At 41.5% G+C, this 23028-nt stretch overlaps 1 protein-coding gene across 6 annotated transcripts in view; it reads left to right on the forward strand.

The window, feature by feature from the left end:
- The window catches only part of LOC117778115 (SPRY domain-containing SOCS box protein 4-like), a 74376-nt gene that overhangs the window by 34280 nt on the left and 17068 nt on the right, over positions 1 to 23028 (forward strand). For 5 of the 6 annotated variants that reach the window (XM_034613401.1, XM_034613398.1, XM_034613399.1 and 2 more), the window contains exon 2: positions 2351 to 3320. In XM_034613401.1, the coding sequence (XP_034469292.1) occupies positions 2588 to 3320 (733 nt within the window). In that variant the 5' untranslated portion in view covers positions 2351 to 2587. Of the gene's footprint in view, positions 1 to 2350; positions 3321 to 23028 lie in introns of those variants that run through there. The other variant, XM_034613397.1, reaches the window with a different exon arrangement.

The raw sequence follows: 23028 nt of genomic DNA on the forward strand, positions 1-23028 counted from the left end.
AATTCGCAGGTAATAAAAATGATAATTAGTCGCTGCTGTAAATCATAGCAACACTTGCTGTGTGTGTGTGTGTGTGTGTGTGTGTGTGTGTGTGTGTGTGTGTGTGTGTGTGTGTGTGTGTGTGTGTGTGTGTGTGTGTGTGTGTGTGTGTGTGTGTGTGTGTGTGTGTGTGTGTGTGTGTGTGTGTGTGTGTGTGTGTGTGTCTTTTTGCACATGTGCGTGACACCATGCAATCTTCTGTCTCCTCCATACCCGTCTAACTCAGCGGAAACTACAGATGAGGGGAGGGCGAGCAAGTGCGGTTGTTCCTAAATGAGTTGGCTGTAGAAGAAGAGAGAGATGTAGGGAGTGAGGGAGTGAGGGAGAGTAAACAACAGATGGTGGAAGCATGTTGCCGCTATTCGCAGCAGCAAACACGGCAACAGCCCACCACCGGCCTCTTGAGATGTTACTACGCAACGATGACCGGGACGACACGGGGTCTGAGGTCAAGTGCCTCCTTGATGACAGTCAGTGATGCCAGATTGTCATCCACATGCGGTGCCAGCTGAAACACACACACACACACACACACACACACACACACACACACACACACACACACACACACACACACACACACACACACACACACACAAACACACACTGGGAGTTTGTAAAGTGTAAATCGTGCTTTCTTTGGCTGAAGTTTGGCAGAGATGACTCGGGGAAACTTCCATGCAGGGTCCAGCCTAAACCCACCTGCCAGCCGTCATGACACACAGTGAGACAGCTGTGTGTGTGTGTGTGTGTGTGTGTGTGTGTGTGTGTGTGTGTGTGTGTGTGTGTGTGTGTGTGTGTGTGTGTGTGTGTGTGTGTGTGTGTGTGTGTGTGTGTGTGTGTGTGTGTGTGTGTGTGTGTATTTCTATTAGTCCGAGCGCTGACCCCTCTCGTGCTGAGGACCGGCTGAGCCGTGGCACATATTGGCTGCCAGCTGCAATGACCTCATTCACAGTGAGAGATAGCGAGAAAGAGAGCGAGGGAGGAAAATGCTAACAGTCAGAATGAAACAGAAGTGTGTGTGTGCGTGCGTATGAGAAACTTCACACAGATTGACACCATGGCCTCACTCTGCGGTTGCTGACTGCCTTGATGGGAATATGTTTGCTTCTGTCATCAGCACCTGGTTAAAAATCTAAACATGTTTTTTATAATGACCTCACTGCACTTGACATGTCAGAGAAATACAAACAGTGGAGTTTGTTTTAAATGTATCTTTTGTATTTGGTTTAATGTATTCATGTGTAGATTGAGAGTTTGTCTTTTATACTTTCACTTCTGTTTTGAATTTATAGGCAGTGCAGTGTTGATCCATAAATAATCCATGCATCACTCCTATCAAGGTATGAGTCAGGTTTACCAGAAGTAGTTCAGCGCACGCGTAACAATAATGCGGCTTGTGTATGTGGAGAGTTTCCTCATCCACTTCCCGGTCTGTCTGAGGTTTGACTGTCTCTTGTTCTGTGAACAGGAAGCTGCTGTTCCTGGAAGAGATCGCTTTACGTCAGTTAAAACACACAAAACAGTCATGATCTGTTCTTTTTATCACAGTGCCACATATGACCCTAAATGGAAGCTGATGAAAAACAAAACTAAAACACCCACACAAAAAACTAAACAGAAAATGATACTAAATCCCAATATCAACTATGGTTATTTATTATAAGAAGCAGGGTTTGTCGTGAAAGAACATGAACAGTTCTGTAGATGACAGAACACACACCGGTTGCTACTATCTGTCATACTAACGCATGATTTCTGTCAAGTGAGGCTTAGCTTAAGTCAATCTGACTTTTTGTACTGCTACACACAGAATTGTAGACAAATGAATACCTGGTCTTTTTGTTTTTTCTCCCGTCGTGTTGATATTTCTGCAAACTCAGGCGATACTCATTAAAATTAGATTACCAAACAGAGAGAGCTCCAGCATCAGATCTGGGCAATGTTGCACAACCGGGGAATGTTTGGAGGGGAGCGTGCATGTATTGGTATTGGCACATGAGTTGGTTGGGAGGATGAGTCAGAGGAAATGTGCGTAATTTGTGTGTATTTACGGCTGTGTGTGTGTGTGTGTGTGTGTACGCTTTTCATTCTGTCCATTGTTTTATTCCTATCAAAACAAAGCCACACAAAATCTGTGAAAAAAGTCATTTTGCCAACAGTCTTCTCTCTCTCTTATTTTTCAGTCATCATCTCTCTGTGCATCTCTTGTTCTTTTTATAGTTAATTTCTGACTTTAGTCTGAAAACTAGTGGTAAATGAGTTAATGCCAGTTTTCTAATCTTCTTTTCTCTGTTCCTTCTCTCAACAGGTGTGGCACCCACTCGGTCTCTCTGAAGACATTTGTGGCATGAAAACAGATCGCGCTCATCTTTCATTCATCACCTCCTCCTTCATCACCCTCCACCACTCTCCAGTTAGGAACTCTCTCCCAGCTCCACCGCATTGATGAGGTAACGTCAAGCTTCACTCAGCGCAGCACCCACCTGCTCAAACACCACACTCCCCCTTCCTCCCCCTTCCTTCTGTCAGCCCTTCCATTGTAGCCATGGGCCAGAAGATTTCTGGAGGAATTAAGTCGGTAGACGGTCGCGGGGAAAGCGGTGGCTCCCCGTCCTACCGGCCCTTGGCTCATCGCCGGCAGCACCCAGAGCTGAGGGGCCCAGATTTCTCCAAACCTCCCAGGTTGGATCTACTTCTGGACATGCCATGCTCTGGACTAGAGACTCAGCTCCGTCACGCATGGAACCCCGATGACCGCTCGCTCAACATTTTCATCAAAGATGAGGATAAGTTGACATTTCATCGCCACCCGGTCGCTCAGAGCACAGACTGCATCCGGGGGCGTGTTGGATACACAAGGGGTCTCCATGTGTGGAGGATCCACTGGCCCACCCGGCAACGAGGCACCCATGCTATAGTTGGTGTGGCAACCTCAGAAGCTCCTTTACATTCTGTTGGGTACACAGCGCTGGTGGGGTCGGACTGTGAGTCCTGGGGCTGGGATCTGGGACGTAACCGGCTCTACCATGACAGTAAGAACCGGGGGCACAGCTCGCTGCCCTCTTACCCTTGTTTCCTGGAGCCGGAGGAATCATTCACTCTGCCGGACTCTTTGCTAGTGATTCTGGACATGGACGAAGGAACGCTGAGCTTCATGTTTGATGGACAGTATCTAGGAGTGGCATTTCGAGGGCTCAAAGGCAAGAAGTTGTATCCCGTTGTCAGCGCTGTGTGGGGACATTGTGAGATAAGCATGAAGTACATCAACGGCTTGGATCGTGAGTATCATACACTGCACTAAAAACACATACACATGGCTGAGTAGTGAAGGTCTCAATGGTGATGTAATGTTGAAGAAAAGACAAGACTTTCTTAATATAAAATGACATTTGCCATAGGAAACCAACTGTGGAGGCCTAGCCTTATTATGACATGCCGCCACATCTCCCAGGTTTTGGAAAGATTTATACATTTTCCATGTATTCATGTGTTTATAGTTTCATTTGCAGAATGAAAAATGAGTTTGTTGATGAAAAAACGAAAGTTCAGTTGGTGGTGGCAGTGGGTTGCGATACGAGATTATGGAAATCTATATCCTGGTTTCAGTTTTTGTTTCAGAATTATTTCACCCCTGTTTGATCTCTTTATAGACATGTTTTGTCTATTCTATGTTGTTGAGTTCTTTCAAGCTGAGCAGCAAAGATGCCATTTGTCATTAGCAGTCTGAGTTCTCTACGCAGCTCGTGTAGGTAATGAGAACATGATGTACAATCTATTTTGTACAACGGCCGTCCCTTAAATTGTAATGTGAAACCAAAACTAACCACATGTAACAAAGACATGAGCCTTGTTTTGGACCTTGGTGTGGAGGGTGGGAGGTTTGATTCCTCCACTCCATATGTCAGATTATAGAACCTCACATTGCCCCTGATGTACTATCTGAGTGTATGTGAGAAGAGAGAAGCTCTGTATTACTCAGTATAACATGAAACCACCTGGTGCCAGATCAATTCAATTGGTAACCGCCTGGTAACACTGTGGTACTTTGGCTGTTTAACTATCATGTTCTGCACTAAATAGTTCAAAGTTGTAGCAACATCCCGTCTCGTTGTGGAGCCGAAGAGGTTGTTGTGTCTGTGTAAAGCAGCTGTGCAGTATAGTGGATATGAGAGGGAGAGACATTTAGGAAGAGCACTTTGGATGTGGCTCTGCATGCTTTGGGTTTAGTTATTTAAATAAAGTGTGCCTTGTTCTCAGGAGACTCTGGATTATGTTCCAATACTCCCACTGTCTGTCTCTCTGCATGTGTGTGTTATGAGAGAAGAGGTGGGCTTTTCCCCCCCTCTTAGGTAAACAGTGACTCTTTGAAGGAGGTTGTAAGAAGAGATCTTAGACACACATCATGGACACCTACACACATGCACACATAGCTGCCAGAAAGAGAAATGTGTGTTTTGAAAACACGGCTTATGAACCAACTGGCCATCTCCCTCCTCCTCTGTTTGCAGAACCCCATGGGTGTTATTTGATGTCACAACAGGGTGTTTTTTGTTTGCAAAAGAGAAAAGAAACCAAATTCTCTGGAGTTTTATTGCGTCTGATTTCACCATAAAATTCATCTTTGAAATTTTCTTAGAAGTTCTCTAAGCTTGTGAGTGTCTGTGACATTAAGAGTCAGTTTTTTTGTAACTTCTAAAAGAGGTCATTTGCCTCATCCCAGTTTCAAATGGGATGTTTTGGTTCTAAAACTGCAGCTGCTCAGCTAAGGTATGAGTCTTAAAGAAAACAAAAAATACTTGGCTGTATTTTAAGACTTGAATCTCTTAACCTTTGGGGGGGGGGTAGGGTTAGGGTTGCCTTGCTTGGCTCTTCCCATCAAGATTAATGAATTATTCCGAGAAATCAATGATGTGATGTCATGAAACCTTGTGCATGTGTAGGAGAAGTATAACCGTGAAAAAAAGCATTTTAATCTGGTCTTGTTATCCAGAAATAGCTGCCTGGTGGTGTTGCCAAGATGGCTGCCGAGCGGCCAGACTTTCCCATCAGGACTTTGTCTCTACACTCAGTCTTACTTCAAAGCACATATTTTAGCTTTTAAAAGCAACCCACTTCAGCCATTTTTCCATTTATGGACCCATCTTCCGGATTTCATGGTGAGTGATGGGCCACCTAGAAGAATATGGAGAATACTGAGGCTCTTCAAAGTTCCCGTTTCTACAAGCATGTCGACGTCACGCTGTGAAATGAGGTTTGACTGTTGAAAATGTGCAAAGCTTAATGCAGGAGGGGGGGAGTGAAGGTTGAAAGGCTCATCCTGATAGGTGTTTCTATCTGAAGGAAAAGGAAAAGATGCAGGAGGTGGAGAAGGAGGCAGGCAGGGAGCTGTGTGTGTGAATGAGAAATTTAAAAATACACATTTGATCATATTACAAAATGCAGTGGCACAGTGACATTAATCTGTGTCTGCACAAAATATTTGGTTCTCGGTGCTTGGTGACATAGGGACTAATTGCAGTGCTACTATGTGATTTACTGTCACTGCTGAGGAAACCGCCAGCACATTGACAAGCCTGACTCTTTTTCTAAATATATAAGAATGAGGGTCTGTGGATAGTCGGCTGAGTAGTAGTAACGTTAATAGGAGTTTCTACTCATAGAGACCATGGTTAAATAAAACTGTGAAATACAGCTAATAGGCTAAGATATATTCCTATCAAAGTATCACCTCTAGTAGCAGTGGAGACTTTATTTGTTTCATTAAGTGCCGAAATGAAAATACTCTGCAGAATAAACAACACAGAAAAGATCTGAATATATTTTGTGCAAAAAAAAGTTTATTTTCTCAATTCCAGGTCTATTTGTTTGGTTAGGTTTGGTTCTTTGTCAAGAAGGTTTGATAATGACATCTTAAGAATCATAGATTTTTTCTTATATACACACACACACACACACACACACACACATATATAATATGCCCTAATATGCACCCAAAAATCCATACAGGTTGGACTCTAAAAAAGTTACTTTATTATGCGTCTATATATTCCAAGACGCATAAGCAAAATATGAAATCCTGTGTGTACGTGTGTGAGCAGACAGAAGTTACTTAATTATTAGAAGACAGGCCTCAGGTAGAGGAAATCCACTTGGACCACTGAACCTAAAACAACACTTTTGCACTCTCATTAAATCCCCACATTCATAATGGAAAGGTCGTCCTGGGTTATTAGTGCTGCAGTTGTTGCTCTGAAGCCGAAACAATTACCGCAGTAAAAGCAATATCTCAAGATTTCATTCAGAGGGTGAGGTAAATAACCTCGGGCACACGCTTTCTGTTTTTTGCAGAGTTTGCAAACCTGGTGTGATTACCATCTGTGTGGCGGCTCCGCTCAATATCAGTTTTGATTTGAATCGCCCTGTCTGCCCTGCAGATGACTTGAATACTGAGAATGAAGTCATAATTGACGACTGTCTGCGAGAGTATGAGTGTATGTGAAGAGCAAACCAGCTGAATATGTTCAGCCAGACTACAGACGCTGCATCATATAGCCTACCTGTCTTTTACTGTTTTTTTTATGAAGCATTTAGTGTATTATTTGTGAAGTGTGTGTGTGTGTGTGTGTGTGGCTCAGTAAGTGTAATGTGTAAATCTATTCTGTGTGTTTATGAGAGTGTGTGTGTTTGTGGTCATGACAAATCCTCTGGGTAGCTCAGTAATGACTTTATCTAACATGCTTTTCTATGAGAGGAGACTATTGGATGGTTTGTGAGTTATTGTTGTGAGGGGGAAACAACATGACTGCGGGGTATTAAAAAAAAAGAGATTTACAGGCGCGGCGTCTCCTCGCCACAAACTGTTTGTTTTTCTCATCACTCCGGCTCAGGCCTCCTTTCTGCACCACGAGCAGCTGATCATCGCTTTGCACCCCCTTCGATCAGCGCTCCCGTTGTTCCAGTAACACAAAAAAACCCACCAGTGAGACATAAAACCAACAGCACTCCGAGCTTGCAGTAGTCTGCAGTTGATCACACAGAGCAGTCGGGGTCAGATCGGTAAGTGTGATAAGCACTAATGCAAATAAATGCTGAGCCAGGTTCAAGTAAATGCGATGTAAATTATTCATCCTCCCAGCGCTCTGACTTCAAAGATTTTCTCCTCTCCTACCGAGAAGTTATCATATGAAGTATATTTCACTTATTTGGTGCTACATAAACAACATGTGAAGCTAATTAATGTTGTAACCTTGAAGCATACTCTCATCCGCCTCAGTGTAATGTGTTTGTGCATGTTTCCCTCAGACACATGCACAAACGCAGCTCTGTATTCTCTCTTGTCCTGTCTCTGTAATTGTACCAATTAGCTGCACTTTGATTTCCTACAATGGGAGCTGTCCCAGCTTCAGCCCTGATATGTGCCACTTGCTCTCTTTCTCCCTCTCTCTTCTCTTTGTACTCGAGCGCACATCACACCAAACTCCATTGAAAAATCTGGCAGTTTAATGTTGCCCTCCCTATCGGCTAATATACATCGACTCAGAACAGAATTCCAGGCCTTTTCTTAATCATTAGCACTCACCGTCGGCCACATATCACTGTTCAGTATCATGTGACAACCATATAAATCCAATTAAAGACTGGTTTTAACTTCAGTGAAAGGATTACAAAGTCTCTATTTTCTAAGCCCTGGTGGTGAAGCAAATGTCAGTACTGGTTTTTTCCCCCCTGGTTGCTGACAAATTTACACTAAAGGTCCTTTATCCAACAGCTGTGATACGAATCACCAGAACAAACCAGTTCCAGCCTGCAGACAGTTCAGCTGCACGGACGACAGGACCAATCATTGCTGTCCCATAGACAAGTTTCCTGCTCCCTTTCCTCCCTTAACAGAGGGGAACGGTGGAAGTTGGGTTGAAAAGATGGGAAGACAAGTACGAAAGATGACGGGGAGAGTGACAGAATGGAAGAAAAAGTGGCAGAGGGAGAGTTACAGCAGTGAGAATAAGTGAAAGCTGGGAAAGATCTAAAAGTGGCAGGGAACATGCAGTACTTACATTTTATATGGGACCAGATGGAGCCAGAATATAAAGGCAGCAAGAGGGAGGGTGTGAAGGACAGAAAGTTGTGTGGAACAATGACTATGTTTACATGGAGACCAACATTCTAATATTAACCCGATTCAGACAATAGACAAGTTAATAATAAGGTCAGCTTTTGCAAAATTAGGAAGAAACATCCAAAATGGTAAACGCTAACATTGTAGATGAAACTGTTTCAGGTTGGGGTTTTAAAACAAAAAAACATCAGACATAGTAGTGGATGTGATGGGGTGAGACTTGAATCCGACTATGCTCGGTAAAATATAAAAGGGAATGTGAATGGAATATTTTATTAGCAACTCATGTAAAGGCCATAGTCAAAATAATGTCTTATTCAGAATAAGGTCAATAGTTTGGATATTGCTTTCCATGTAAACGCAGTCAATAGGAATGAGGCAGCATGACACTGACCCTCAGACGACTGAGAAAGAAAATTCATATTTTCAAAAAAAAGTGCATTAAAACAACCCCACCCCTCTGCACCATCATTTTATGTCTTTAAGTTCTAAGTGCACTGTGTGAAAAATGACAAACTCTGAACTTCCAAGTGTGCTGAAAGAGCCGAGGCATTCGCAGCACGCAGACACAAATACTAACACTGGGTTTTCGTTGGCAGGGATTAATTCATACTTCATAGTTAAAATCACAACTGCAGGCTTATCCAGGCGTCACATTCCAGCAGTTATGTCAACGAGAAGTGACCCACTTTTTTTCCTCTGATACTCTGACCTCCCTCCCTCTTCCCTACTGTTTAGTCTGCATCACATGAGCTTACACACTGCAGGTCTGACCGAAACCAGCTGCTGCTGCTGCTGCTGCTGCTGCTTCTGCTTCTGCACGCAGCCACCCATTCACTGAATCTACAGAACACTGAGATCCATTCATGACCGGCTTGTTTACATGAAGGCCGTGGCACCCTGAGGTACCATACGTTAGTTCACTTCAGAATGTAGGGTCAGTGTAAATGGTCAGAGTCATTTTATCTTTCCCTCTAGGGCACAATACAAGAGTCCCTGTACAGTTAGGTTCTGGTTACCTTCTGTCACAAGTTCAGATTAACACAAGAGGAAAGCAGCTGGTGTATCTGTTGACAGGAAAACATAGGTCAGGAATTTGAACCCAGGGTTGAAATGACACACTCCCCCACGATTGATGAAACCCATGACACGTACTGACAGAAAGTAAATACATTAAAGGACTATTTCCGGAAAAATGGCAACTTAAATGTTATCTAAAATGGAATATAAAATTGACATCTTTCGGTGTCTTCTACGTGTATTTCTCCTCTTTTTCATTGTGAGATATTTATATTATTTTTGTCGGGTGTTAGAAACATCACTAACACGCCAACTCGCTCGCAGTGAATCCTCTGGACAATATCCTGCTGTATTTTCACATGGGCTCACTTTTTACAAGGGCGCTGGCAAGAAAAAGTCAAGAGAGGGTCCAGAGTGTCCTCATATGCAGCCCTTCCTGATACTATCAGGAGAATATGTGGAGTTCACTCCATGCTTTGCAGACACGTCAGTATAAAAGCTTGGTTAAATCAATGTCTTCATTGTTGGAAAAACAAAAGTCCCTTTCGATTTGATCTGAAATCAATTCTTTCTGGCTTTGTTGTTCTTACTGACACACTATATCAACTTACTAGTCCGTTACAGATATTTATCTTTTCTATAATTATTATTGTAGTTTTTATTCTAGATAAGAATTTGAGGTAACTCTCAAGACAACACTTCTCCATTGCCCCTTGTGACATGAAGTCATTCAGATACTTTCAGTGTTATCTGCTCAGGCTTTGAAATATTTATCTCTCAGACATTTGGCGCCACTGCAATACAAAGATGGTGAAAAAAATTTCATTTGTGCAGCTCAAAGTACTGAAAAATTACAAAAACAACATTTTCTTCCAGAAACAACTTTGTTGCTGCTCTCTACTGATACTTCCAAATATAACTGTAACAGTGACGTCTGTGGATTATTCTGTGTAACTGTGGGGAAGTGGTTTCTGGAAAGCTTTTTTTCTTCATATTGTATAAGCACTTAAAACTGAAACTGTCTGTGTGTTTAGACGCCACTTTCGGGAGGTGAGAAAATGTTTTGATTTGGGTAAAGTGATCCTTTAATAACAGTTTCTGTCTCGAGGTTCGTTTCAGTTCAGCTCTGGTTGTTTTTTGCAGTTTCACTTTGTGATGGTTTGTTCACCATCCTCCTGTGTGGATGCCTTGACTCAGCTTTTCGAGCTGCCTGACAGTCAACACAAGCTAGGGTTTCACACGATCTGCTGGCTGTGTGAAATGTAGATCGGTGGGTTAGTCCTTTAGCTTAACTTAGCAGCTAGCTTCAGGCGTTATTGCTTGCACTCTGCTTTTTATGCTTCCCTGATTTGTCCCCCTCAGCGTTCCACTGTCTCATGTGCTCACTGGTCTCTCTCTTTGGGTGTTTTCTTTTTTCTCTTTCTTGTTCTTTCCTCTCAAGTGTTGGCCCATTGCACATTTAGACGAGCCATCAGCAAGCTCCTTGCTGGAGCCCACGCACACTACAGGCACACAAAGAAAGGAATAGACTGTGTTTTGTCTCACACTACTCAACCCAGACTTAGAGCGCATTGAACACATGTTTAATTAGTTTGATAAATAATTAAATCTCATAGTTCTGTTGAGTTTGGATTGATTATTTAAATGAAAACTCACATTCATTTTTACCTAAAGTCGAGAGAGTAGTAGTTTTGTATTTAGTGTGTATTTAGATGGATGATGTGTCTCCACTTTCTAATGTTGTACAAAAATGAAGCGAAAATATTCTGGATACGTGTGCCCCCCATCTTGCACTGGTGATGTTATTTGGACCCGGAGGCTGCGCAGCAATGATTGTGGCGTGGAGCCATGGTTTTGAGGTCCCACCAATGCTCGTGCTCCACGAACTGCGAATCAGTCTCAGCTGTCAATCATGGTGTTTCATCCCAATAGCAACTTATTAGAAAAATGAACAAAAGAAAGAACTTCCTGAAATGACAGAAAGCAGACAGAAATGTGTCCTTTGAGTTTTTAGTTTGGTCCATGTCCCATCTGCTAACATGGCAGAGGCAGAGTTTGTGACCTAAACTGCAGCTCGCCACTAGGGGCAATCTAGTTGATTTGGCTTCACTTTTGGAAGCCATCATGTTGTCCACCTTTATGTACATTCATTGGCCTGCACCTTGCACATTACAGACACTAATAGTGTTAGGTCTATTTTACAGTGCCTCCAGTTATTGGAAGCTGCATCAACAAAATTTCTCTTCAAATTAAAGTCCTTTTTTGGGCTATTGCCACTGTCTTTTCAACTGTGCTCTGCAGCCTTGCTTCTGACATACTGCCACAGAAATGTCTGTGATTGGCTGTTCTGAAACTGCACTGTGAGATTATGTGACTCTGAAAGAGGCTCAGAAGTGTGTTTGAAAGTGCTGCATGTTTCCTTCATCAGCCTCTGCTCTGGGATCTAAACACCCGCGGCTCTGGGATGCGACAGTGGTGTCATGCCATCGTGCTAATAATCATGTATTCAACAGCAGAGATGAATAGAGGAGAGGGGGGCAGAGAGGCAAAGAAAAACATAAGAACTCCAACAAGATGGAGAAATGAGGGAGCAGAGGAAGAGTGGGGGATCAGGCGACATATAGAAGAAAGACGAGCAGACAAACGTGTATGAAACTGAAAAGTGAAGCTTTTTATACCCTGCCTTATTTCCTAGCTTTCAGAAAAAACAAACAGATGCCAAGATACAAAAGAGGAAATGAATGAAATCAGAGGCAAATGGAGAGAATTTGAGAAGATGAATAAAACAAAATATATCAACAATGACAGGGAAGCAGCAGTGAGATGTGCGGTCCTGGACAGGAGAAAGAAACGAATGTGAATGAAGGGCAAATTGCAAATCCGGTCAAGTGACACATTCAGGTCGCTTGTGTGGAGATGACATGAAATTTATACAGCAGGTGATGCTGGGATATGGATTCATGTTTTGCTGCACACTGATTATTTCTGTTTCTTTCATAAACGTTTTATCCATGTAGGTTTTGTATTTTCACATCCTTATAGTAGTTGAGGCATTTCACTAAATATGGTCCTCCTAGAGGTCATTAGGACTCATCCTCTCTTGAGAAATAATGTCTGAACCAAATTTCAAAACAGTTTATCCAAAATCTTTAGAGACATTTCATTCTGGGCAAAAAGTGATGAACTGACCATTTGACTGACTTGGGGATTCCTGCAGTTTCAGGACTGCATTTCTAAGACCTCCGGTTTTCGTGACACTGCCACCTAATGTTACCAAATAGAACAACAAAGGACATTATCGACGGCTATAAGAGTGTGAGATCTGTTTTCTTTTTTTGATTTTTAATACAGTTATAGTGTCTTGAATTGCACAGCAAATTACATGTTATTCAGGTCCTGAAACTGCAGCTTCTTGTACTGCAGGAGCATTATATAGAATAGACTGACATAACTAAAGCATGGTGAGAAATGCAATGATCCACTATGTCCTAAACATTAATTTGATGCTAATATTTCATTGAAAAGCTTCAGAGAAAGATTGTGAGGAAACTCTGAGGAAAGTCTCCGTAAAATAGAAAAAGTGGAATTGAAATGTCTCTTTACCTGATCATCTAAAGCTCTGGGTCAGTACTGACCAGATTCCCCTCCTGAACATTAGACTGATTTATAGATTGCGGTTAAGCAAAGTTCATGAGACGTGATGTGGAACAGTCTTTGATTCGACCTCGTCTTGAGGCAACTAAACCAATTTCTTCGACAAAGACTAGAGGCACCAATGATTTGGTGGCAACACACAACAGTTTTTTTTTCTGTTTTCACTCTCCTTTTCTGCTTCCGTTGTTTTATCTGTTTTCTACTCTCTGATTCCCCCAATGTGCTTTTATTGATCCACCCTGAGGCCACAGCTATGTGTACCTGCTCTCACTAATGAGCACAAACACAGGTATTTGACAAGAATCTACTTTAATTTACTGCAGGACATAATGTCAATAACAAAATGAATAAAAGCATTACACTTAATCTCAGAAAACCTCTTTTCAAACCAATGTAATTTATTCTAGATTAACTCATGATTTAATTTACACCCTCACCAGGAAACCAGTGGCACTGTCACAATAATAACTTACAGATATAGCTGTCTCTATAGCAACCTGACTGCCACCACCTTCACATGAGTGTGTTGCAGTTGTTAAAAGTGATAAATCATGGGATAAAAGCAGCCTCAGTTTGATGATTCTTATGACTGGTTATCCTTCACATTTTTATGATGCGTTACAGCAATATTCTCATATATCGTTTTGTACATTATTTAGTGTTAGGAAATATTTTCATCGTAGTATTTTTATCTTTTACACACATTTGATCACATCAGTTTAGTTCTTTCACTCTCCTTTAGAGTCAAAGCTCATCTGTAGTTGTTCACATTGTACATTGAATTATCTCACTTTAGGGGGAATTTCCTAATTTCATTGTCTTGTCTCGTGTACAGATGGAAATGAATGTTGATGGTTATAGTGTTATTGTTTGATATTGTTGTCTACATGCTCTTAACATTTGCCTGTGCTGTTGTTGCACACAATGAAAATTGAACAAGGAAATCCAGGGATGGAAACAGAGACAGCTCGTCTTCAGATGAAGTTTCGTGTGAGGTGTGGTGGCTGCGGTGGTCAATTTAAGGAGCACTTAACTAAAGAAACAAACAAATAGCCTAAGTAATGCATTTATAGATTTCTGACTTTTACCCCCACAAAGTATTTTGCCAATGTGTGCTATTTTTTAGTTTTATATATCTCATTTTGAAAATGCTTAATTGTTTTTCAGACATTGTTACTCCTTGTAATGTGTGCAGACAAACCGTTATTTAGTTATTCTGCAAACAGGAGCACTATACTTCCAAGTCTTGGTTATTTTGTAAATTCAATAGGTTTATGGCATTCTAAACATTTTAACTTTAAAAAACATTCATATATTCTTTTGCAGTGATAGGCCTTCGTCTTCACCATAAGTGTGTTTTTCCTCATTCCAAACCTGCTGTAAGTGTCTGAGGAGTCCATGTGCAACACCAGATCTACTGTTGGCTTTCTGCTCGTCTGCTGACAGACAGAGCCAGGCCTGCTGACTTAGTTACCAGCTGTCGAGTGAATATTTTTACCCAAAATATTTTAATGTTGAATAACATTCAAATTATAACTTCAGGAACACACTGTGTTCAAACAAATCTGAAGTATTTCGACTTTGCATCCTTTTTAATTTTGTTCTATGTAGCCTCTATTTTGACTATTCACGATAACAACTGTGCTACAGAGACGTTGCAAAGGAAGGCGGGAACTGGATGGTATAGTGAGAGATTAACAGGCAGATATTTAGAGGGAATTAGTGATCTGCAGAATATTCTGTATCTGCAGGTGAATAGGATTATAGGAAGAGGCCACTGTGGGAGAAGTTAACAGAGAAAAAGAATGAAAATCCTCAATTCTAGTGCTCTCCTGGGAGAATAGTCACAAATCTGAAGGCGGTAATAGTTTTCACTACTTCAACTGCCGGCACAGTCGCTGGGAGATACTGGAAGAAGATGAGGCACAGACTGAATCACATCACAAAGAAAACCAGAGTCATTTCACATATACTTACTGCCCCCGTTTTACCCTGCCGCTATGTCAGGATCAATCCATTTCCCCTCAGTTCCCACCGCTGTGCGGATGTGTGGAAATATATAGCATTTACTGCATATGGAGACATTTCCTCTGTGTCATTTATAGGTGTGGGTCAGTCTGTTGGAGACTCATTTGAAAGTGATTAATTTCCAGTATTATTGAAAACAGCAATAAAACCTTGTGATGGATCTGTTTTGCTTCGCACAGCAACTCTAGCCACGGGGCGATGCAGAGAGAATTCATGTGAGCGAGGAAAAGCTGAGGAGCTGAAATCAGCTCAACAGTCTCTTTTTACAAACCCATAAATCCCATGTTTAACGCCGCCACAGACTAGACTATAATTGTGAGCCACATTTTTCCCAGACACAAGTGACCTTCTTTGGATGAGTTTTTTTTTTTTTTTACAAAGATATATGAGGAAAGAAACAATTACCCTTACCTTAGTGACACGCACTCAGGAAAACATGGTGACATGTCCAGGTTATTTTTTCACAGTGAAAAATGCTTTCAATGCAGAAGTGTTTGATGCCCAATGATTCACAATGTCATTGCTTTCATTGATTAAATCCGCACCCACACACACACACACACACACACACACAGAGAGACACAGGTCCGGTATTACGGGCAGGGGCCGATCCAATCACTGTTCGTCATGTAATGAATGAGAGCAGTAATGAATGAAAGCAAGATAATCCCTCCCCAATCTTCACCTCCTTCGCTCTTTGTCCAGGAAGCTGTAACGTCATCCTCTAATCAGCACTCCTGACATTACCAATTTACAGACAGGCCGAGGTCCTTTGTGTCCTCCCATGGATTCAGTTCTATTGAAGGGTCTCTCGGCCTCTCTCTCTCTCTCTCTGTTTTGCTTTCGCTCTTGGTGGTGTTCTTCACCCCGGGGAATGAGACTCACCCGATGTATTCAACTGTTACTTCATTCACTTTATTTTTGTGGCTCCAGTTTGTGTTCTCAGTTCTGTTAATGAACACATGCCTGGAATTCAGTCGCTCTCTGTACCTCTATCTTCCCCGACTATGTGTTTCTCTTGCGACACATGCAGGGAAACCAAAGTCTTGTCTATGAACTCACTCTGAAGTGCATTCATCTGTTCCCGCTGAAGACACGTTGCACCGTTGCCATGACGACACTTCTTTTAACATGTCCTGTTGGCACATCTTGTGAGGATGATGTCATGACTTCAGTCAGGTGAAGGGGGCTTGCATTAGCGTTCAGGAATCCTGTCGCCTTGCAGCACGGAGCAGAAACATGATGTAATGTGGGTTTGTGTTATTGTCCTTGAAAAAACCCTTTTCTTCAACTCTGCTAATCGGGGAAAGTTGACAGATCAGGCTTTAGTGGTTTCCAGACACTCCCTGTTTCCCACCTTCACACATGGGTAGTTTCTCCACCGTGGGTCATCATGCAGCTTTACTTGAGCCATTTAGGGTGGAGTGTGTTGCTCATGTCCTCACACTCATCTTTTTCTGCGTTACACGTTGCATTACTCACTCGCTTTTTCATATTTTCCCTGTCAGTCATTTGGTGAGTTTTCATGCACACAATGCGTGCTGCACACCCTAGGATTTGAAGATCTTAACTGACCACAGACATAATGACATAAGTAACCAATTTTTAATCTTTAATTCGTGCGAGCATTCACACTAGACGATCCAGCTGCATTTGGTGTTTAAACACACCCTTTCTGGGTGGCAATTCTAGAGACTTGAGAAGTCACAGAAACTTGGGATCAAACGTGACTTCAGAATAAAAACAAATGTGAAGGCAGACTGCCGGTGACGTCAGGAGGTTGTGCTTTCTTGTGTAATTTTGGGGTAATGCTGTGTTTCGGTTTTAAACACATGCGCTCATCCAGTTGCCGATGTTTCCCAGCCAGCACCCTCTCATTGGCTATTCTGGGTTTCTGCTCACTCTCTCAATCTCTGTTTATCTCATACTACACAAGTCTCCCGAAGTTCAAATCGAAACCTATTTGATATTTACGTATTTTTTCTAATTGTACCGATTTTGAATTGTAAATATCCAACATGTTACAGGGTAACATAGGTGATCAGTTACATTTACACGTACTGTAGTAGCCTGGTTATTGTGAATCTGCATATACACACTGCAGGACAGTACTTGCCCTTATTTTGGAAGCATTACCTTTTGATTTTAAATGTTACAGTGAAACTCTCCTCTCATCCTGCCGCTCTGTTGTCACAACAGGTTTAAACATTTTTGTCACGCACATTTCCACATGAGAAAAGCTGATAAGAGACCAGGTTACATGTAAACATGGCCAAGAACCTGGAGCTGGGAAATTCCATTTTCTTTGTTCCTTTATACTCAGTTACGTAAACTTAGTGTCTTGTATATGAAACATTTATCAGATTACTGCAGAAAGTTGACTGGTCCATGTAACCACACTCTAATCTGTAAACCACTGCCTGTCACACACAACAGTTCTCAGACTGATTTGGGTTTTATTCTCAAAGTCAGTACAATGTCAGGTTTTTTGTTCAACTCCCATCAGGTTTTATTGGGCCTGGGATAAATCATAGACATATGCTTATCATTTCCACATTATAAACCTACTTACACCAGACTGTGAGCTTTGTGCATTGTTCACACCTCAATATTTGCTTGTTACATTAAAGTAAATCAGGAAATGTGATTATAAGCAAACCATCTGTGGCTCAGTGTGCAGCTGACCAACACTTTCTGCTTGTTTTTGTGTTTAAAAGCTCTGGGAACAAGAGTTGTGCACACAAGACTACTCTTCACTAATGTCTACGCTCTGTGTTGCTTTCAGTGGGATTATTCCAATAACTGTTTTTGCACATCTCAATTTAGGAGACCACCAACTCAAAGTGGCTGTGCTCTGGCCCCTGCCACATCTCCCCTCAGGAGCAGATAACGTCCGACTCTGTCCTCGTGCTCTCCCTCGGGAAAACAAAACAAGGCAAAGAAGCTGAAGACTTTCTTTTTCAGGGCAAATAATAACCCTCAGTTTCTTATGTCTTTCACAATATGTCAAGTGTTAAGTCAGTGGTGAAAACATTCGAACATTGTGACATTTGTCGCCTTCAGCCACATATGAGGAAGTCAGTTGTCTAAATGGAGATCTAAGGGCTGTGATGAAAATGGAAATGTTCGTTAAATAAAGAATCCTAAACGTATAATATGTAACGTCAGCCAGTAACAAAAGCACCTAGTTTGATGGTGTCGTGAAGCAGCATGGGATCATGGGTGTTGTCGTCTTTACCACCATTCCTTCCATAATTTCACTGGGTCTCTCTCCTGTGTGTTTGTGCTTTACTGGGCAGCTTCGGCATTAGAACGCGCAGCAAACGACAATGAGTGATCACAATCTATTATGAATTACCTTACTGGCTATACATACGTCGTTTTCCCCGGAGGTTATAGCAATGAAGAACAAAACCACGAGGCATATCCATGGGGCTTATCCACATAATGATACAGATCACGTACTTTCTTGCTGCTTTCCTATCTTACAATGAAACACTAGAGAGTATTGCCTCACTGGCTGTGTAACAATGATGCCATATACGTAAGAAGCTCATAAGGCGTTGTGTGCTTTGCCCGGAAATGTAGAAATCCTACTGAGTCCTGAGCAGTTAAACTGGTAAAGTGCCCCTTGCAGAAAATTGACTGGTTACTATTCCCTCCTGTCACAGAAGCGTTTAAAGATGAAGGCGCATTAGGGAAAGTGGCTTCTGAATTGTTCATCTAAATCTAATCTCCTCTCTCATCTCTGACAGCTGCCGTACCTCAGAAATATAGTCATCTGAGTGTCATCCGATATATTCTCCTTATATTTAACTTTCATGTCAACATTGAAGTGGCCCAAATATATAGTTTTCTCTGTATTTCCGCTGCTTCTGTGCGTTTACAAACTTCAAAAGTTCTATCAGCTCAAAATATTTATTTTATACTCAAGGCTCTCATTCCTCCACACAACTCAGTATGCAGAGCGAAAGGTTGTAATATAAGTGTTATGAATCATTCCTTCGAGGATATATTATTTTACTCGCTGGTGGTCTTTCTTCGGTGTTATGATCTCCAGTAGAATCCAACCCTGCCTGTGTTTCCTGTGCACTGTGTCTCTCTCATATGTTGTTCATGTTTTCTCAAACCTCAAAACACTTTCATCTTTTGCCTCTGTGCCGGTGGCAGCTGTGAACTGAGGCATTATGTTATTAGTTCGCCCATTCATAAATCAGTCTGTCCCATTCTTGTGAATGTGATATCTTTGAAACGCCTCCAGGGAATTTCTTCAAATTTGTCAAAAACGTCGATTTGGACTGACGGATGAACTGAATAGCTTCTGGTGGTCAAAGGTCAAGATCCCGCTTATGTCACCAAAGACGTTTATTTGGCCATAAATCAAAAATTGATTTGCTAATTATGACACATTTTTAGACAGATGTCTAATAGGTTGAAATAAAGAACAGACATAGGTCAACTTCACTGTGACATCATAATGTTCGCTCGTTATTTGATGATATATCTCAGGAACAGAAGGGTTGTCATCAGCGTCCCACCCTCCCTCTGTGCGTTCATCATTCTGCCTCAAGCTATTCACTTCTATACTCCATCTGTACTAATACATTTTATTTTGAAACGCATCACAACACAAAGCTACGCTGGAATTTTTGAGCCCCTAGAACAGACACATTTAAAAACACTGCTTTGAAAACTCCAGGGTTGCGTTTTAGTCTATAGACGGTTAGAAATGTTTTGGAAACAATAACGCAGACACCCAGTTTCTCCTCCTAATTGGGTCTCATCAGTACCAACTCACAGAAATCCACAGTGTCACTTTCCACTGTGCCTGTTCCTCTTTCATAGTGTTTTCTGCAACCAAGCAACCAACTGCCGAGTAAACTTCCTGTTTATGCTGGTAGGCACATGACAGATGCACATAAATAGTCATGTTGAATATGATTCCAGGTGTGTTAGTATGGACTCAAGTTTTTCTGATAGGGAAAACATTGTTTGTCAGATTGGGAGCGTTCTCATTTCAAAAGAACTCATATTAGAGTGGACTTAGTCTCCATCTCTCTGTTTGAGTCACCCTGCCCCTTGGCCCCCTTACTCTCCCCTGGGTTCTGTGTCCAGCCAGCCTCTGCAGTCTGAACTCAGTCTGACTGCTGAAGTTGGTGAAAATAAAAGAAATGCTGAGTTGAGACTGTCAGTGATCTCTAATCCATGTATATATGTTGTGTTTTTTTTTCTTTCAAAGACGTTAGGGCAGTAATATACACTAGTATAGCATAGGTGGTTCCTGTGATGGTCTATAACTCTGATCTTGCTCTCTACCGGGTGCACTTCTGTTGTATCATGGCTTTTCATTCTTTTATGTTCATTTTTTTAAAGATTTGATCGTAACAAAAATCGGATCAATGTGCTTTAAATTGTTGTATACGTGTGATAAATGAATTTTGCAGCAAGGGCATCCATTATGGAGGGAGCTAGAGTAGAACAAGAGTAGAGGAAGTCAGCTTTACAGTTTTTTTTAAAGTGTTTCCTGATAAACGCTGCTGTGATGGTACTGTGTACTGCTCAGCCAGGCCCACTGTTGAGTCTAAATCACGATGCTACTTACAATTTAAATCAGGTTTTCAAACTGAGCTCAAAAGGAAGTGATGGTAGAAGATGTTTTAACAATAATGTAAGAAGTCAGAATTGGGAGAGACATAATTGTTAATGTCACACAAAATTGTCTCATGTTTTTAAAATGAATTTTTCATAACTGAACTGAATGAAGTAAAGCTATGGAGTCTCAAAGCCCTTTAAATTTCTTTTACTTAGTAAATCATTATAGGCAAAGTATGTAGCTGCAGTGCAGGTTGTTTCACCTCAGCGGGCTTAGTGAAATAGTGGAGGACTTGTTTATGAGCACAAAGGAGGTGAAGGTGAATGAGAAAAAGGAGGCATGTCAGAGAAATGTTTTACTGTGTTCCCTAGTCTCACCTCGAGAAAGGACAACAGTTACTGCCACATAAACACAATGAAAAATACTGGGATGTGGTTTTTAGGTGACAGAGAGCAGTGGTTAAGGACACAGGATGGAAGTTGCAATGTGTGACACAAAAAGATTTCGTTAAGCAGGTCTTTTTCACTTTTCTTTGTGTGGAGCTCTCCTCTGCCCACACACACAATAAAGAAACTAAAATCTATCTCACCGTCCAACACAAGCAATTTGCCTCCTTTCCACTCGCTGTTGTCATGTGATCAATGACTGTTTAAACTGTCTGTGTTTCATGTAAACTGGCTCAGGAGAGAAAGTGCGTTCTTTGTACTTAGTTTAAGTTTAATATGTGGTTCAGTAGGTCAGTGGGTCACGTCATCATGCAGGAGCGTGTTTCTCAGCCACACTGGTCAGTGTCTTGTGATTATGCTGCATGCTGGGAAACAGGCGTGCAACATACAAAAAGGATTAGAGTTACATTTTATCATGTGAACACCATCCTGCTCATATTCTCAGCCGACCCCACTCGGAAAAACTGCTCCAGAAAAGAATGTAAATTACAATTAATTTTTAGGATAATTGAATGTAATCTTTGTGAGCACAGTATCCGATAAATTCAGCGGAATGTTTTCATTATCATTTGACATTGTAGAGATGTGAAACTTGTGGGCACATTTATATTTAAGTGAGATTTTTTTTAAGAGCATTTCTTGCACTCGAAAGTTTGAGATATTTCATCTTTCAGCTAAAGATGAGATTATATCAAATGGGTTGTCAGTTGTCTCATAGCAACAGCGGTATCCATGACAAGTGCTCCCCCAAGCAACTGTTGCTCTGCAAAATAGATAAAAAGATACCTTCATGGATCCAAGTTGATGTTTTAAGCTTGTCATACACTTTTTTTTAAGATAGCAATCGGTTACTGTTAGTGTGCTGTTCGAAGAGAAAAGCCGTTGTAATGCAAGATGGGTATTCCCTGTGATTATTGAGAAAACTCTCACACAACACACTCATTCCACTGAGCCTAGATAACATCTGCCCATGTTGTGTAATACATAAAACAGTTTATCCCGTGGTTAGGTAATTCCAAATTTTATCTTGTGCAATGAGGGCCAATAAAAAACGACATGATATCTAATTCCAGTTTATTCAAAGTTATGTCAGACATATCGACACAAAGACCTTGAGGAAGATGGAGACATCAGTCATGCACTGTTGCACTGGAACCAGTATGTCAGTAAATGTTTGAGTTTTGCAAGAAACGTCCGTTCCGTCTATAGATTTAATCTGTAGACTGAAGGCATAGTTTGATGGTTATCAAAGTCTTAAAAGCTATTTAAGTCTGGGAGATCTGAGGATATTGAACATTCCTGTAAAATTGTAATTATTCATGACTAAATAGCAAATTTAGGTGTTATCTATATAAATACTTTATTAGAATACTCAGATTTGACTTTGTGCTTTTATGACATTGTCAAACTCATGATGGACAGTTGGTACATAAAAAAAAAGTCAAAAATCAATCCGAGATAAGATGCGTCCCAATTCAGGGGCGGCCTCTGTCAGAGGATGCGATCTTTGCGGCCTCCTTCTACGGTCTGGTCTACGCAGACTTCCATAATTGGCGTCACCAGCTTGTTCCACCATTACTGCGGTCGCCTAGCAACAGAGCTGCAGTTGGACACAACGAGAACGTTTTAATGCCCCTTGGTCTTGTGTACTCTTAGCTGTTTGGTTGAGTTGGAACCTAACACCAATGCACTGGATGTCTCGTTGCTTGCCGCCGTCATTAGCGCAATGAATCCTGGGATTGGTTGAGCCAAGATGGATCCTTTCCTGGGAGCCTTCGCTTCCCGGTGATGGAATTAGACGCATTTGTCAGCTGCATCTGAAGGAGCCTTCACAAAGGGACAGTCTAGTTGCACAGATCTTCAAATGCAGCCTCTATAGGATGTGGCCCCTGAATTGAGACACAGATTAAGTCTTCTTAAACATACCTTTTTACCCACAATGCAACTCGACCACAATAAGGCAATAATTCAGGTTTTAGAAAGCTTGCTCTTAGGCTTTATCCATCTTTTCCCACATATGCTGTAGTACTCTCCAACACCTGTGAATCTATGTATCTATAAAAACAATTGAAAAACGTATATAAAATAACCCAAACTGTGCTGACTCTGGCAGATCATTGTGTGTTTGA

The sequence above is a fragment of the Hippoglossus hippoglossus genome, chromosome 17, assembly GCF_009819705.1.
Source record: "Hippoglossus hippoglossus isolate fHipHip1 chromosome 17, fHipHip1.pri, whole genome shotgun sequence".
Lineage (NCBI taxonomy): Eukaryota > Metazoa > Chordata > Actinopteri > Pleuronectiformes > Pleuronectidae > Hippoglossus > Hippoglossus hippoglossus.